General features: G+C 37.8%; 2 protein-coding genes across 2 annotated transcripts; one reads left to right on the top strand and one right to left on the bottom strand.

The window, feature by feature from the left end:
- Nucleotides 1-407: 407 nt before the first annotated feature.
- On the top strand, nucleotides 408-6,335 carry st3gal7 (ST3 beta-galactoside alpha-2,3-sialyltransferase 7). The gene is made up of 8 exons (XM_028007545.1): nucleotides 408-587; nucleotides 818-983; nucleotides 2,910-3,036; nucleotides 3,121-3,458; nucleotides 3,713-3,899; nucleotides 3,987-4,127; nucleotides 4,424-4,573; nucleotides 5,481-6,335. The coding sequence occupies exons 2-8, from the start codon at nucleotides 835-837 to the stop codon at nucleotides 5,565-5,567; spliced, it is 1,179 nt and encodes a 392-aa protein (XP_027863346.1). The 5' UTR covers nucleotides 408-587; nucleotides 818-834; the 3' UTR covers nucleotides 5,568-6,335.
- Nucleotides 6,076-14,361, bottom strand: hps1 (HPS1 biogenesis of lysosomal organelles complex 3 subunit 1). The gene is made up of 18 exons (XM_028007544.1): nucleotides 14,202-14,361; nucleotides 12,963-13,127; nucleotides 12,745-12,867; nucleotides 12,243-12,385; nucleotides 12,045-12,153; nucleotides 10,781-10,941; nucleotides 10,554-10,656; nucleotides 10,383-10,467; nucleotides 10,244-10,299; nucleotides 9,999-10,166; nucleotides 9,202-9,381; nucleotides 8,923-8,999; nucleotides 8,693-8,830; nucleotides 8,502-8,567; nucleotides 7,450-7,594; nucleotides 6,935-7,048; nucleotides 6,682-6,764; nucleotides 6,076-6,602 (listed from the first exon to the last, which is right to left on the bottom strand). The coding sequence occupies exons 2-18, from the start codon at nucleotides 13,077-13,079 to the stop codon at nucleotides 6,440-6,442; spliced, it is 2,031 nt and encodes a 676-aa protein (XP_027863345.1). The 5' UTR covers nucleotides 13,080-13,127; nucleotides 14,202-14,361; the 3' UTR covers nucleotides 6,076-6,439.
- Nucleotides 14,362-15,794: the final 1,433 nt, after the last annotated feature.

The raw sequence follows: 15,794 nt of genomic DNA, 5'->3' as shown, positions 1-15,794 counted from the left end.
TGTGAATGAAACTCCTCACATGTTAACCAGGCCTTTGTAGACATTTGGCCAGTGAAAGTGAACCAAACAAATTGCAGGTAATCAAAGTCATGATTTAAATATTTAGGTGAAATATATTTTCAATTAAACCATGTTGGTTTGGAATGTTTTATTTTTCTCTCCTTTTGTCTAAAATCTAAATGAGATGAAAAACTTGAAGCAACAACCTGAAGCAAGTGTGACAAAAAAAAAGAAAGTAAGAAATGTGTGAGGGGTGAATACTTTATTCCAGCACCACACCTAATCACACTTTTCATCTCTCCTCCTCTCCTTTTTTATGTTTAAATACATGTATAATGCTTATTCACATTTAAATATTGAATTTTATTGGATGAATAGCTGATGACACACACACATGCTTATTCATCCCCTTTCCAGCTGGAGTGTGACTGACATGTTAATGATTAACCAGGGCTATTGAGGGAAGAGGCAGAGTTCAGTCAGGTAAAAAAGGAACTTCAGCCATTTTGACCGTACACTCTTCTGCTTATTTCTCAGCAATGGAAAAGGAAAGTTAAAAATCAGCTGACAACTCTTCGAGGAAAGCTGTAAGTTGCACTCTGTTCTTACGTGTTTATAAAATTGATTCTTGCCTCAGGCAGCGTCAGCTCATATTTGAGTATAAAATAGGTAACATGACACTCTCCCCGTCGTAAGCTTTGGGGAGAGTGATTCTTTTTACAGACCTTGTCTCAAAAGTAGAGATAAATTATTCCTTAATATTATGTTTAATGATTTAGGGCACATTAGTCAGCATTACACATTGTGTGTGTTTAAGGTGGAAGAAACAGAGAGATGGTAACGCTGAACCATCTGAGTGTAGAAGATCCAGATGACGGCGCTCCACTGCTGCCTGTGGCTGCAGAGACTTCAACACTAACAACTGTGTGTCACAAACAACAAGACATATTAAAAACGGAGTCCAGGGAATTTTTCCTAAGCAGGTACAAGTCCTCCAAAGAAGAAAACAGGTTATGTTCAAAACTATTACAGAGGGCTCTGGACCCATTCTATTTCTAAATAATGTTAAAAATGACCTAATGTGATAGATCGGGTATTTTGCTAGAATTCTCCACCGTAATTCTTTTTTAAAAAAAAGCAATTATGTTGATGAGTATGATGATTATTTGCATAAACAGTTTCAGGGTTGACTGAAGCCCAATCTTAGGTTACATGGACTGCTGAATAAATTTTATATACAGCAATATAACAACCAACAGTCAAACATCAAGACAAGTAACTTGATTTTGCTTTAGAAAATCATACTTCTACATTCCAATCACTGAGGTCATGTAGAAGAATGAAAACTTTCCATACCCTACTCCTGACTAATCTGACATGACGTAAGAAAATGGAAATGGGACAAAACAAAGTTTGTTTTACAAATCGAAAACTACTTTGCTTGTGGTCATCAGCATCTGAGCTGTGGAGGTGTGGCTGTGATCATGGTTGTGAACATCTGAGAAAGTTAGTGAGGGCTTTCATTTTACAACCTGGAAAAACTCGGTTTTAGAAAGGTGAGGAACCCATTCAATTTTAGGCATGCTTTTAATAAATACATTACAGTGCCTCTGTAAAGCTTTTTGTATTTTTTCTTATAATACACCTGCAATTTTGAATTTTAATAGGACTTTATGTAATAGACCTACACAAAGTAAAAAAAAAAAAAATGGAGTAGACTGAAAATGCCATGCAGTTATGAAAAGTGTGGCATGCATTTGTTTTCAGATTTGCTTACTCTGACACCTCTAAATTAAATCAAATTAATACATTTGTTCATAAATAGACTCCATTTATGTGTAACTTCATCTGTGACCAAACTTTAACATTTCAGAAAACAAGCCAAACCTTGTGGCAGAAAGCTAACACTGCTGTTCACTCTGAACTCACCATTCCCATGGTGCTATGTGTTAGTGGCAGCATCAAGTTGTTGAGATGTTTTTGTTTAGCAGAAATAAGTAATCTATCTAAATTAATGGTCACAGAAGACTAGATTGATTTATTTTTTTAGGTTTTATTGGCTCTCGTGGCCTTTATTTGATAGTTAATTGACAGGAAAGTGGGTAATGAGAGAAGGAGGAAGACATGCGGCAAAGGTCGCCAGGCCGGGAATCGAACCTGCAACAGCCGCATCGAGGACTAAGGGATCCTTATGTGGGTTGTGCCACACCGCTGCGCCACCACAAAACATCCCACAGAAGACTAGAATTTGACAACAAAGTTTATCTTCAAATGGGGGAATAATCTGAAACATAAAGCCAGAGCTGACAATAATGGTTTCAAACAAAGTGCACTCATGTGTTAGAATGGCCCAGTCAAAGCCCAGACCCGAATCTAATTGAGAATCTGTGTCAAAAATTAAAAATCGGTGTTCACATAGCCTATCCTTCCAATGTAGCTGAGCTTAAGCTGTTTTGAAAAGAACTACTAGCAAATATTTAGTATCCAGACATGCAAAGCTGGTAAGAGACACACCCCAAAACACTTACAGCTATGTGAAATATAATTGCAAAACAACATGATTCTACAAAGGACTGACTCTGAGGAGATTAAATACAAAATGTTTGAAAAACGTGCTTATGCTTCCATAAGCATGCACTACTTTCTTTTGGTCTATCTTATAAAATTCATTGAAGGTTACAGTTATAATGGGATAAAATGTCAAAAACTTTAAGGATCAAAATATTTTTGCAAGTATCTAATTAAAGAGAAGCAAATTCTCAACCTGTAATTTGAACAGATTGACTTATTTTTGTCAAACTAGCTGACATGTCAACTCAGATATGACATTTGCAGATGGAAGAACATGGTTGCCCTTTACATTTTTGCTATTACTGATGGCCCATTTTGTCCTTTTGTCTTCTGAACAGGAAGGAGAATCTTACCACTAGTCTGATCTTGCTGATTGGATTCTACTTGGCGATTCTGATTCCTGCATATTTCCCCTTAAATAATGTGTCATCAGACAGCGATGACTACCAGTATCCCAAAGATTTGGTAAAGATGCATGTTATATCTTATTAACAAGATCTTAGCTAAATTTGCAGAAGAAGATATTTTACTGTGCCCTCTTCTCCTCAGGCCTTACTAAATCGATCAGCCATCCTGCTTTTACGACCATGCCAGCCTCACTGGGGTCTGGACCACCTCAAGTCGCTGTCCTGTTCTAAAGGCCTTCTGGACATCCCAGTGTTTGTTCAACAGGACAAACCCAAGGCATGGAATCTGACCCCTCCTCTGGGGCTCCAAGGAAGTGAAGAGCATTTGGCCCTGGCCCTTGCTGCTATGCCTCAGCCTGGTCTGCCTCCGTCTTTGAGTAAAGAAGACAAGTGCAGGCGATGTGTGGTGGTGGGAAATGGAGGCATTCTTCACGGGAGCCATCTTGGATCTCACATAGATCAATATGATGTCATTATCAGGTATGTGGTTCAAATTTGCCCCATTCTTGAACTGCTACTTGGGGCCATACAATTATTTCAAGAGCCTCCAATGACCCCTGACCTATTCATACTTCTTGCAAATTTAGGTTTTAAGTACTCTTTTAATTTTACAAATTTCTCTGAACTGGAATTTTGTAGCTGCCCTAATTAAATGTTTTGTTGAATTTCACTGACAACACCAAGCCCTTCTCTGAATTTGTTGGAACAAAGTCCTGGTTTATGCCTGTTTCCAGGATGAATAATGCTCCAGTCCCTGGATTTGAGAGAGACGCTGGGTCACGCACCACCATCCGCTTGATGTACCCAGAGGCAGCACCTCACTCGGCCGATGAGTACAAAAAGACCTCCATGATCGCTCTGGTGGCTTTTAAAAGCCTGGACTTGGACTGGCTGACTTCTATAATAACCAAGCAGCCTCTGGTTAGCCCACATCTGAATACCAACTATACTGCACAAGTTTCTTATTGGTACATTGTACATTTTTATTATCCTGCTTGTCATCTATAGAGCTTCTGGTCCAAAATGTGGTTCTGGAGGGAGGTAGTTGACAATATTCCGCTGAAACCAGAGAGCTTCAAGATTCTCCATCCAGATATCATTCACAAGACAGGGCAAGTCATACAGAGATATGCCCAGAAACAGGGAAATGTAAGTTCCTAAATAATTTGTCTATTTTTTTTTACATAAACGTGTGGTACATTTGCATTTGTTTAATTTATTGTATTGCTACCAATGACAACTGCTTTGAAACAGAAACAAAAAAATTATTTTGATGAGCCATCCAAGAAGCTGATTGAAAGATGAGCAACATTTATTTTCAAAAGGGTGTTATTTTGTATTCTTTGCTACCATGTTAAAGAATTTCTCTCAAATTATCGGTGAAGTTTGAGATCTTGTTTTGCTTTATGAAATAAATCAAAGGTCATTTTCTGTCCTGAACAAAGATGGTGCCAACATTAGGTGCCAGTGCCGTGGTGATGGCTCTGCAGATGTGTGACCATGTGAGCCTCGCAGGGTTTGGTTATGACATGCAACACCCAGAGGCCAGGCTCCACTATTACGAGGCAATACGCATGGGTGCCATGAAAGCTCAAGTAAGTTTACACTGACAAACAGATGTGGGCAAACATGCTGATTCCACAGAAAGATATGTAAAAAGCCTTAGGATAGATTTATCCTTTATTCCAGCCTGAAAAGTTCACTTATTCGTTGCATAAAAATTCTGTGTCGACAAAACATTGTAAAAGAAAATTACTGGAGGAAAGATTATTAGTACCCCTGCTGGAGATAGTTTGGTCATAGTACAATAATTACTAAGTTTTCACCTGCAATATTTCACATGGCTTACAGAGAGATATTCAATCACTCTTATTTACACGTTTTCTGTAAATAATCAAAAGTCCCAAGTGCTTTCTTATTTAGTCTGCTCTTCATCTCACCTCACAGATTTTTAAGAGCATTTAGAGGTGAGATGGCCATGCAAGGTTTTTTTCTGTCTGGAAAACAAGCATAAGCCTTGTTAGAAGGCTTATGCTTGTTAGAAAAGGGCCTAATGCAACACAGCACCTACACCTTACTTAACAGTTTCCACAGACGCTTTTCTACTTATTCACCATTAGTTTCAGAACAAGACATGTTTCACAAACTAGAAATGTTCTTAAACTCTCAAGAACTTCAAAAAGTAAAGTAATATTTTAAAAACTGCTCATGTCTAAAATGTATTTTTAGGTGTTTTTGTGGGTACCAATTATTGAGAGATGATTTTGTCAACTATAATTTCTTCAGAGGGAATTTCTTCCCCCCACTAAATGAATGGCCTCAAATTATGACGGTGTGAGATAATGCAAATGCAATGAAAACAGATACATTAATTTACTATTCAAGACTTTGTACATATCTTTACCAGGATCCCTAAGAGATTTGTCCAAATCCACCCCATCAGGGTTACTGACCACAGAATTCATGTTTTGTCCACAATGACATTTATTTAAAATCTTTCAGGTGGTGCACGACATTAGCGCGGAGAAACTCTTCCTGAGGGACCTGGTGGCTTCAGGAGCTGTGACTGACCTCACAGGAGCTCTTTGAATTTTTCTTATGTCTGCATGCACTCCCCCTTCTGGTTGGGAGTTTATTTCCTCTATTGTAAGCTGTGCACAACGCACTCCACACTGCAAAATGACCTTTAAAATGCTCCCAGTCTCTAAACAACTAACTTAGCATTGCTATGTCAAAGGACTGATTTTTAGCAGTTAATTTGAGAACAGTATCAATTATACAGATGATATTTAGAAAAAGACTACATTGTGTGATGTCCTGAATGTTCATGTTCTGTTTTATGTTTTAATTTTATTTGCTAAAGACTCAATAAAATAGAGAATACAACTTTGCTGCTAGTTGTATTTCTCTACAGGAAAAAAAAATCCCTCTAAACTGCTTCTTGTGCACTTTGTGTAAGATTCAGGAAGAATCCCTAAACAATGCCAATCAATGCCAGTTGCTACGACCTCATGTGTTCATGATAACTTTGATAATAGAGTGGAAGCAAGTAAAACAATGTTTAAATTATTCATAAGGAAAGACACTCAGCAACTACTTGTTGGATTGTTCATTTATATTAGTCACAATGTACAGTATGTACATTTGTAAAATACAAATGCTGTAAACTTTAAAAGGGTGAAAAAAGTTACATTGTTTATGTACATGTGCATGACTAATCAATAGGAAACAAATTTTCAAGAATGCAAACTTGATGGGGTCGATTAAAGTCACAGGTTGCCTGTGCTAAGTGAAAAAGTGCTTCTAATAAATTATTTGGAGAACTTCAAACAGAAAATACCAAAAACAAAAAAAAGAGTAGGAAACTGTGAGGCAGATATGTGGGTTCTGCTTTTCTTTCTGATTCCTGATGGAACAATGGATTGAAACCTTTGTCTCTAAGTTTGAGTGTAATGATCTTTCTACAGCAGCGGATTGCGTGAAGGTTCCCACAGTTTACTTGCGAGTTGCCTGCAGTGCTGGAGGATGATCTCTGTGGGGATGACCCCCAGGTGGACAGTCAGCAGCTCATAGCACTTCACATTCTCCCCCTTGTGGTTCTTGCTGTAGTACCTCAGCAGCCTACTGTGAAAAATATGACTTCTCTTAATACCGAGCAAAGGCCACTTGAGTTTTCCTTACATTTCAGGGTAAGATTGTTTACTTGTAGTAGTCATAGGCGAGCATCCCAATGGGTGGAGAGTCGTCAGCTAGCACTGGTATGTCCACTGACTGTAACTTGTATCCCTGATGGATCAGACATATAGAGATTTTGCAGCATAATACTAATGCATACATAAGTTGCCAAAAATGTGGAAGCATTTAATAGAATTAATTGTTTGTTGCACAGAAAAAAGATTAATCCATCCTTAAATTGAGTCCAATGTTCAGTGGTGGGAAAAAAATTGGTAACTTACCGTTTCATTCTCAAACCAGAGGAAGTAGCAGAAATAGAAATCTCCATCACGGAGTGTGACGGTGGAATAACCCTTCTGCAGATAGCGGCGGGTTGTCCTGACCAAGGCCCATACCTTCAGTTTAAGGTCAAAAGATAGAAGTGAAAAAGAAAGTAATTGTGGTTACTGCGCAGGCAAAATATTTCTGCCTTTCACAAAGGCAAGAGAAAAAACTATGTTCAATCAGTCAAAGAATAACAAGCAAAATCTGCAAAGACTTCTTTCTGATTTCACTACATTAACATTACAGTGTGCATTTAGTTCATAGCAGCACTGTTATTAGTGTTCTTATTTAAGATAAAACTATGAAAACATTTTGTGAAACTGTTGCCAGTGTAAAGAGTCTTTTTTTTTGTTAGTTTTGATGTAAAAGGATTGTTAAGATCTTTACTTTTTAAGTCCATTGGTCTAAATGATCATAGTGTTGTTGTTTTTTAATCTAAAACACTCTTAAAATAAATCAGAGGTTGTCTGACCTTGTTTTTAATATAATTAGCCACAGGTCCCTTCCCCAGCTCCGACGTAGTGCGCTCTGTGATGTTGAGTGACGGAGCAATCATTTGGCCAGTCGCTCGGTCCACGCAGATAAAATGAACGAGGCCTGGGAAATCCTCCAGATAAGTGAGATCAGCTTAGTCAAGATCCACATTTTTGAAGTTTAGCCAGGTCTTACCAGGGGAGTAGTCCAGAAATTAGCCCTCAGGCTCTGGGAAATCTAAAATAATTTAGTCTTTCTTTTGATTTTTAAATAAACTGAACATTTTTTTCCAAGATTTTCAAGGGTTCTTTCAGATTTGTGATCACTTAAAGATATAAAATTGTAAAATACTCACTATAAAAAAACTGGGAAAGCAAAAACAAAGGACATAAGAGAAGGAAAATAAGAAAATGTGAGACATAATAAAGGACATAAAGGAGGGAAGAAAGGTATAACAATCAAGAAAGGAACAAATGACAAATGGAAAGGAAGAACACGGGAAATTATACAATAAGAAAGTAAAGGCACCAGATTAGAAAGCCACAACTTATAGATAAAATAAACAAGTTATAGGATAAGAATAAAGAAATACAAATATTTTTTTTTCTACATACTCTTGACCTTTTCCAGATTACGAAAAGAATGAAATCAACTCATTTTCCCAAACCAAATAGAAAGCCCATATGACAGTGAGATCTTTTAATTTACTGGATTTTTGTGTAGATAACCAACAGGAAACTATTTGAACACTATCATGCCACAGAGTCCCACCTCTAACTTTACCCCTAGACTCCAAACAGATTGGTTGTAATGACAGTTTGAGTGGATGTTTCCAACCTTAACACCTCATACAGGCCTGGAACAGATATAGCAACATTTTGACATTTAAGAGAGAACAAATTCACAAAATTGTTTTGGAAAAACTTAATTCTCATGTGCTCATTACCAAAAGATGTTTATCAATATGATGTGCACATAACCATTAATAGACAACAAAGCAGTCAGTAGTCCTATAGTGGAAAAGTAACATTTAAAAAAAGAAAAGGATATGACACCATGGTTATGTTCCGTTTGCTTTTAACCAACAGGAAGTCCTTCCAGTCCACCAGTTTCTCTCTAGGAGAAGAAGAGTGTCAATACATGAGTCGAACCAAAAGAAAACCTGAAGTCCCTTTGTGCCCACATAGAGTGCTGAGACAAAAAAAAAAAAAAAAAAAACGTTTCAATGGGCTGAGACTCACCGAACCATAGCCTGGGCTCGTTCCTGCAGACCAGCAGAGAGACGATGAGTGACATCAGCAGACAAAGAACCAGTCAGGAAACACTGTCTGTATATTCCACACAACTGGGTCTTCATGTTCTTACACCACGGGATGAGACTAAAACACACAGTAATTAAAACGTTAAAAAGAACTATAGACACTTTCTGCTTTAATGATATTTGGCCACCAGAGGGCAGCAGAGGACTTACTCTTTGTTGAATCCAGAACCTGCTCTGGAAAAGGCTCGGCTCTTGAACTCTGCCCAGACATTTTGTAACTGCGCATACTGTGAGAGAATTAGAAAATGTTCTCGTTTGATCTCGAAGAATGAAAACGGAAGACTTAAATGTGATTCTTTTAAATAAAAGTAAGGAATCTAGGGAGGTTCTTTTGAGTTCAAATTATGATGATTAAACAAATAAAATTTCCCATTATAATTTAGAAGGTCGTACAATGAAATGACAAGGTCTGAAACTGGTAACATATACCTGTAAGTCATGTGGCTCCAAAGATTTGATGAATTTGTCCATTTTGGAGCGGATGTCCTGCATATTCAGAGGACTTCTGGCTGAAGCGGGAGCTCCATGGCCTTCGTGTAATCGTTTCTCCAGCTTGTCAAAGTCCTCCAAGTACTTATACACCGAGATGGCCAGTGCACTGGAGGAAATCTGACATGGGGGACAAGAGGGCAAATACAAAATGTCTTTAGATATATAGTAACTTTCAGAAATAATCTTACCTCTTGAACATTTCCCCCCCTTTTTCTCATAATATATAATTAAGTTTAAGAAAAATGCTACCAGTGTTGAAATTCCAAAAACATAAAGCTATTTACTCTAACATCCCTAAATAATATTCAGTGCAACCATTTGCCAATTAAAAGTTATTTAGTCAGGAAACAGAGGATGCTTCTGCATTGCATAGTGGGCCAACATTTCTCTCTAGGTGTGCAAAGATTCTAGAGACACACCAACAAAAACTTCCAGCTGTAATGGCATTGAAATGTAGTCTAGGAAATACTGACTTAGGATGTCAGAATACAAATGCCAGACTTTTTGTGTAAAAAAAAAAAACTGAAGTAGGACCCTTTATTTTATAAATATGAACAACCAAGTGTTGCTAAATCCCAATAAAATACTTTAAAAATTAAAGAGTATTTCAATGGCATTGCAGTGTTAATTGCATACAATGTCTGTTAAACACCTATCTACAATGTGTCACAAACATCTTTGCTGCAACTAAAGAACTAAAGAGAAACAGGCTTTGTTTTAATGTAACCACAAACCTTGGTGAGCAGCACTAGTGTGATGCCTGGCCACAGCGAGAGGCAGTACATGGAGTGAGGCATCATGGGATACAGCCCATCTTTGTGTGATACCTCGAGGAAAACTCTTCGAGGGCTCGCAGGGTCCGGTGGGTTAATTTCCAGAGTGTGCAAGCTGTCCTCTGCCATCTAAAGACATTAATGCAGTTTAAAGTGTGTCACTTTTAATTACAATCTTTGTGTCTTGTAGAGAATAATATCCTGACCTGGATTTCTGGGTCCACAAACTCAAACACAGGAGTTTCTCCTCGACCAGCTTTCTCTGGTAAACCAAAAACAAAGTCAGTCCTCAAGACGGAAGCGAGAAATTTAGCACAAATAAAATTACTTTACTCAATAACTCACCTGAGCTACTGGAGCTTCTACTGGAGGGGGAAGGTTCTGGTGTATAAAAACTTTCAGGACCAGAACCAGATGTGCTCTCAGTATCCTTCACAGAGAAACAGAAAATGGTGAAGAAAAAAAGAAAACAGCAGAAACAAGCAACTGTTTGAGAAGTTATAGGCCGTTCGATACCTCCGGACTCATGTCGTCCAGATCTACATTGCTGGGATACATATTTTGTGCCATGACGATGAGGGCCAGCAGGTCTGAGGGGGAGAGGATGCTCGCATTGCGGCTGCAGTGAGAGAAGCAGAGCGTTGGCAAATATGTAAATAAATTAAAATGCAAATATAAAAGTTGGCAGCACAGGGTATGAAAAAAAAAATAAAAACTGGAACGTTTTCAATGAAAGCATGAACCTGGAGTAGAAAGCGAGCAGCTTGGTGTGAACGAGGACGAAGGCGTGCAGAACCTCCTCTCCTGCTCGTTCCACACTGCTGTTGAGCTGCTGGACCAGGCGGCGCTCCAGGAACTCTATGCACAGCTCACAGAGCTGCGGGTGAATCAACCGCTCCACTGCCTGAGAGACGGAGGAAATGAAACGATTGGACTTCAATTTGTTTCTTACGGAAAAAAACTGTTAGGTGAAGTTAAGTGCTTTCTTCTGCACAAACAAAAAAGAGGCGGACCACAAGTTACAACTTTGACTCCAAAACAATTACCAGCATTTATTTAGATAATCACATATTGGAGATTATTTTTAGTAAAAAGTTAAAACATGAGAAACAGAAAAAAAAGCTTTTAATGACATGTGAGAAAGATAGGCTTTTATAGGTTGTCTAAGTCTTTACTGTATTACAGTGGCCAGTTTAACTTATCGTAATAACTGTATTATTTATTTGTCTGGATTTTATAATTCGGTGTATTTGTTTTTATTTATTACTTATGTTGATTAATATCATCACCAATTTTAGATCTTCTATTATTTGTCTTTCCTTAACTTTTAAAAAAAAATCCTAGTCCAGAATACATAAATAAAAAAATAAATAAAACATGGTGGAGGTAGTATAATAGTGTGGCCAGTTTATGTTCAATTAGCAGGCAAAATTAATTGCTATTTCAAATGACATTATACTAATTTGTATACTTAATTTTTTTCCCCCATCTAATTTAAATCCACCAAAATTATGAAGTGAAGATGTACAGAAAAGCAATCACAATTAAAGAATAGTTTTTAAATCTTTTAGAAAGGTGGAATAATAATCCTGACCCTCAATCTACAGAAATATTCTGTAAAGAGAAGAAATAAGTATGAAACAATGAAAAAATTATTTTCTAGTTTAAGATCTGTGTGAAAACTAAAGAACAATCCAGATGAAATTCAGATACGTTTGCTGTTTAAAGTAATGTAAAGGAAAAATATGTAAGTAACTAAATAAGGAACATTTCAGGTGAGGGAAAAAACACTTTCTTTTAGAAATGAATGAATTTAAAGAATCCTGGATTTGCTCCAGCCAGTAGAAACCTTTATTTACTAATCAGACCAACTGCTCAGACTGGTCTGATCAAGGCTTAGCTTAGCTGCATTCACAATGGCAAAAAAAAATCTACATTCCAGGTCTGAAGTTATGTTTCGTTTATCCCCTTCTGGCCCCGGTACTTAAGAAGCAAAAAGCGTTCCACCTCCACTAAGAAGCTTTGGTCGTTCTCCCGGAGGAGGCTGTAGGTCTCCAGCAGGCTCTGCAGATAGTTCCAGAGCCTCGCTCTCTGCTCCGTGTCCTGAGGCCGCAGTCTGAAGGGGAACCAAATGGATCAGGCGTTAGCCACACATCCACCCTATCGCAGTCCACAGCACACATGAAAGAGGCTGGACGTTCTTACTCTTTCCTCAGGAGGTTCCCACTGAGCGTGACCATGCCGAACATGACCTCGACCATCTTTTTCAGCACGTACAATTTTCTCCTCAGGTCGTCCTCCTTTTCTTCGCCGTCCCCGTTCACAGCGATGTAGAGACACTCGTCGAACTGAAGGAGCACAACGCAGCTCGATTAGGTTTTTGTTCCATGTGCAAAAGACAATGCAAAATGAGGGCTGCTTTGTGACGTTATTCTGCTTTGGAGTTCTCTGAAAATGGCGCTAAGTTTTGACGGTGCAACCCGATCATGTGCCACAGGGGGACAAAGCCTGGCTTGACTCTTTAACTCCACTCACATGACAAACGTGACGCCTCGCTAAAAGAGAGGCATTCATTCAGGTCACTGCGGCATAAGTGCTTTCTATTGTCAAATATTTCAGAATTGGAGCATAAAAGTTCACAGGTCAGAGCCGATATAATTTTTTTATGTAACTGTGTCATGACGGACGGAGGATGGGCGGATATTACCTGGTGTAGGACGTAGATGTGGTTGTTCTCAGTGGTGAAAGAGGTGTAGCTGTCCTCCAAGGTGCTGCAGGAGATAATGATGGGAGCGAACAAAGTGCTCAAGATGTCCTCAAAGGCAGGAAGCTGAAACGAAGAATTGGAAATAAAATGAATGAGAGTAATTGTAAGCCTTCACTAGAAGCAATTAAATAAGAAGGATTTATTGTACTTCTCCGTACCCCCTCGCCTTCCTCCTGAGAGACCCCATACTTCTCCTGGATATTCTGGCGATATTCCCGGTCACTCCAGTGGAAGAGGACCTCGGCGCTCTCGCTGGCTATCAACAAGCACTTCATCTGGACCAGAAATGTCTTCCCGTCAAATATTCAAAAAAGGATGCTACACTGTAAAACAAGAAAAAAGGAAGAAAAGCAGAAAGTGTAATGGTGAAAAACTTAAAGCTGACTGGGAGGAAAAGCAGATGTCTGGTTTGTTGCGTTTCACAGGTGGAAACATCAATGAAATTTTTGTAATATTCTTTTTATGTTTTTTTTTTTATTTCTACATTGTGGGAAAAAAGATAGAGGCAAGAACATGAACAGAAGAAACCAAAACAAACAAAAAAAACCCATATATTTTTAGTGAAAAAAAAGCCAATATCTTTGGGTTTTTTTGTTAAAAGTCCAGTTTTTGGTCTGCAACAAAAATAAAATATATTTAAAAACTACAACATTAACAATATTAAGCAATTTTTATGTTATTTTAAATTAAGCAGAAAAGAATGCATCTTTAAAATACATGTTTTTGACTAAGCTGCAGAATTTGTAAAGGAAGTCAATTATGAGGGAATGGTAACAAGGCTTTCAAACCTTAAAGAGGAGCTCATCACTGAAGATAAATCATAAAAACACCAATGCAAACATGCAAAAAGCGGCTCTATAAGAGTTACACATCATCCTTTATGTAAATCCCGCAAACATTAAATTCAATCTGTCCTTTTAAGTATCATCTGCTACTCCCGCTCTCCTAGCATAATCATACTTAATCATTTTGAACTTTAGGATTATGCAGTCAAATTTCAACACTGCAAAGACCAAACTTACCAATGAAGTGCTTGGAACTTAAGTCACAAAGTCTGCGAGTAACAGAAAACTCCAGTGAGAAACACTTTTGACAGTCATCTGTGCTGACTCATTAGACAGGCATGTCAACAAGCACTGGAAGCAATGAGACCACAACTGTTGATTTTTTACCTTGATCTGCTATTGACTGAGATGAAAGTTCACCGTTTCCCATCAAGCACACGTCTGTTTTTATGCCAAAAAGCATAGCGATATTACAGACAAAGCGCTTGTATGGCCCAATCTGTCAAGTTTTACATAAAATCTTAATACAACACTCGAACTTCCTCCATTCATTTACTTCTCCCTGACATTTTGCTCCAACAGAAACTTTTAGTTGATCTCACATTGACTCACTCTGGGTTCTCTGAATAGTCTCTGCATCGCCGTCCTTTTCTGCTGCTGAAAAGTCCAGCTTTCTTCTGCTTTTTCTCTGCAGGTACAGCTTGTGTTCATTGCTTTCTTCCGCACTTTTCGACCGAAGCGCAACGCACTCATGTGACTGCAGCCACGATTCGTTATGGAAATTCGTTATGGCAAGTCAACTTATCACATAATCATTCGGCAATTATCTGCTTCTCACAGCAGATACAGTATTTGCGTTTTAAAGTCAATTTAAAGACTTCAATACTTTAAGACTCGCAATAATTGTTCATAAATATATTCATGCTGAATCTGAAAAATGTATGTTACAATGTGGTAGGTCTACTTAAGTGTAAAATACACATGCTTGCTTTCTTCCACTTTAAATGTCATCAGGCACCCTTAGATTTTCTCTTTCTTGCATTGAATTAACTAACAGTAGCAGCTCATCTAATAATTAAATTGCCTTGAATATCATTAAGTATAGATCTTAAGTTTTTAACTGATAACTGATTCATAACATGTTTTATTTTAGTTCTGTTCCAGTCACATGCTGTGATCAATTGATAGGAAAGGGCTGAAATACCAATTCATAGTTCATCTGTTTTCACTGCAGGGTATAGCTCAAACGATTTGCGGTATTAACTTTGATGCTGATGGATTCATGATATTCATCAGTTTATGCAGGCAAAACTAAATAGCTAACATGCTGGTTTTATTCCAAGACAACTGCTGCGGATAAGTCGCCCAGTTTGGTCTGAACATTTCTTCTTTCATCTGCTTCTTTCTTGGCGTTCTGCTTTCTTCAAACAAAACAGGCATGCAACCAGGCTCATGCAGAAATAGTCACACACATAGTCCCAAAAATGTATAGGTCTTGTTAAAAAGGAGACTTTTTTGAATAAAATTGTTGTAGGGGTTAGTGAACTGAAGTTTGGTTATTCTTTGATGAGTAGTGAGCACAGCTTGTTCAGTAAAGTTTATTTCAAACACTTTGATGGACACAAATTAAAAACCATATTTCTATGTCTGAAAGTCTTTGCGAGGTATCTGTAGATCCATCCAGATTTATGAGTTTTAATTTTTTTCAAACTCTCCTGGTATAGAAGCAAAACACACACAAGGATAACAATGTACTGGTGGTGCAAGAAATGCCAACAGTTTGGACTTCATATTCCTACTATAAAGAAAGATAAGTGTGGATATCTGAAAAAGAATCATAACCAGAAGAAACTTGCATTCCAGACTTTCACGGTCAAAAAGCTTCAAGTCAGAAATTGGATTTTTAATGTCTGACAAGAAAAGCTTTTCCAGACATATTCAGTACAATGATTTTCCCTCCAAAGCATTAAAATCCTGATGATGTAAGAAATTGGTTGCATTTAAGTGAAAAAAAAAACAACCTATTTTAGACTGATTACTTTGAAAAATCAGTGATAACAGCATGACTGAAAATATTTACAAAGATACTTTATACATCCAAGAAGAACTTGAAGCTCTGCCACCTTCTTCTGTTCCTTTGACCTTTTATGTTAAATAAAAGGACAAAGGAAAGTTATTCTTAATAACAGCTGATTTCTTGTGTGT

This window comes from Xiphophorus couchianus, chromosome 22 (assembly GCF_001444195.1).
Source record: "Xiphophorus couchianus chromosome 22, X_couchianus-1.0, whole genome shotgun sequence".
In the NCBI taxonomy this organism is placed as follows: domain Eukaryota; kingdom Metazoa; phylum Chordata; class Actinopteri; order Cyprinodontiformes; family Poeciliidae; genus Xiphophorus; species Xiphophorus couchianus.
The sequence above is the reverse complement of the archived record's forward strand: the minus strand, read 5'-3'. Positions and strand labels throughout refer to the sequence as shown.

Excerpts from the sequence above, each read along its gene's own strand:
- st3gal7 (XM_028007545.1), top strand. The coding sequence starts at position 835 with ATGGTAACGCTGAACCATCTGAGTGTAGAAGATCCAGATGACGGCGCT. Across the intron at positions 3,037-3,120 it reads ACCAGTATCCCAAAGATTTG|GCCTTACTAAATCGATCAGC; the intron begins GTAAAGATGCAT and ends TCTTCTCCTCAG. Across the intron at positions 3,900-3,986 it reads TAATAACCAAGCAGCCTCTG|AGCTTCTGGTCCAAAATGTG; the intron begins GTTAGCCCACAT and ends TGTCATCTATAG.
- hps1 (XM_028007544.1), bottom strand. The coding sequence starts at position 13,079 with ATGAAGTGCTTGTTGATAGCCAGCGAGAGCGCCGAGGTCCTCTTCCAC. Across the intron at positions 10,942-12,044 it reads ACCAAAGCTTCTTAGTGGAG|GCAGTGGAGCGGTTGATTCA; the intron begins GTGGAACGCTTT and ends TCCGTCTCTCAG. Across the intron at positions 9,000-9,201 it reads TGGAGCCACATGACTTACAG|TATGCGCAGTTACAAAATGT; the intron begins GTATATGTTACC and ends ATTCTCTCACAG.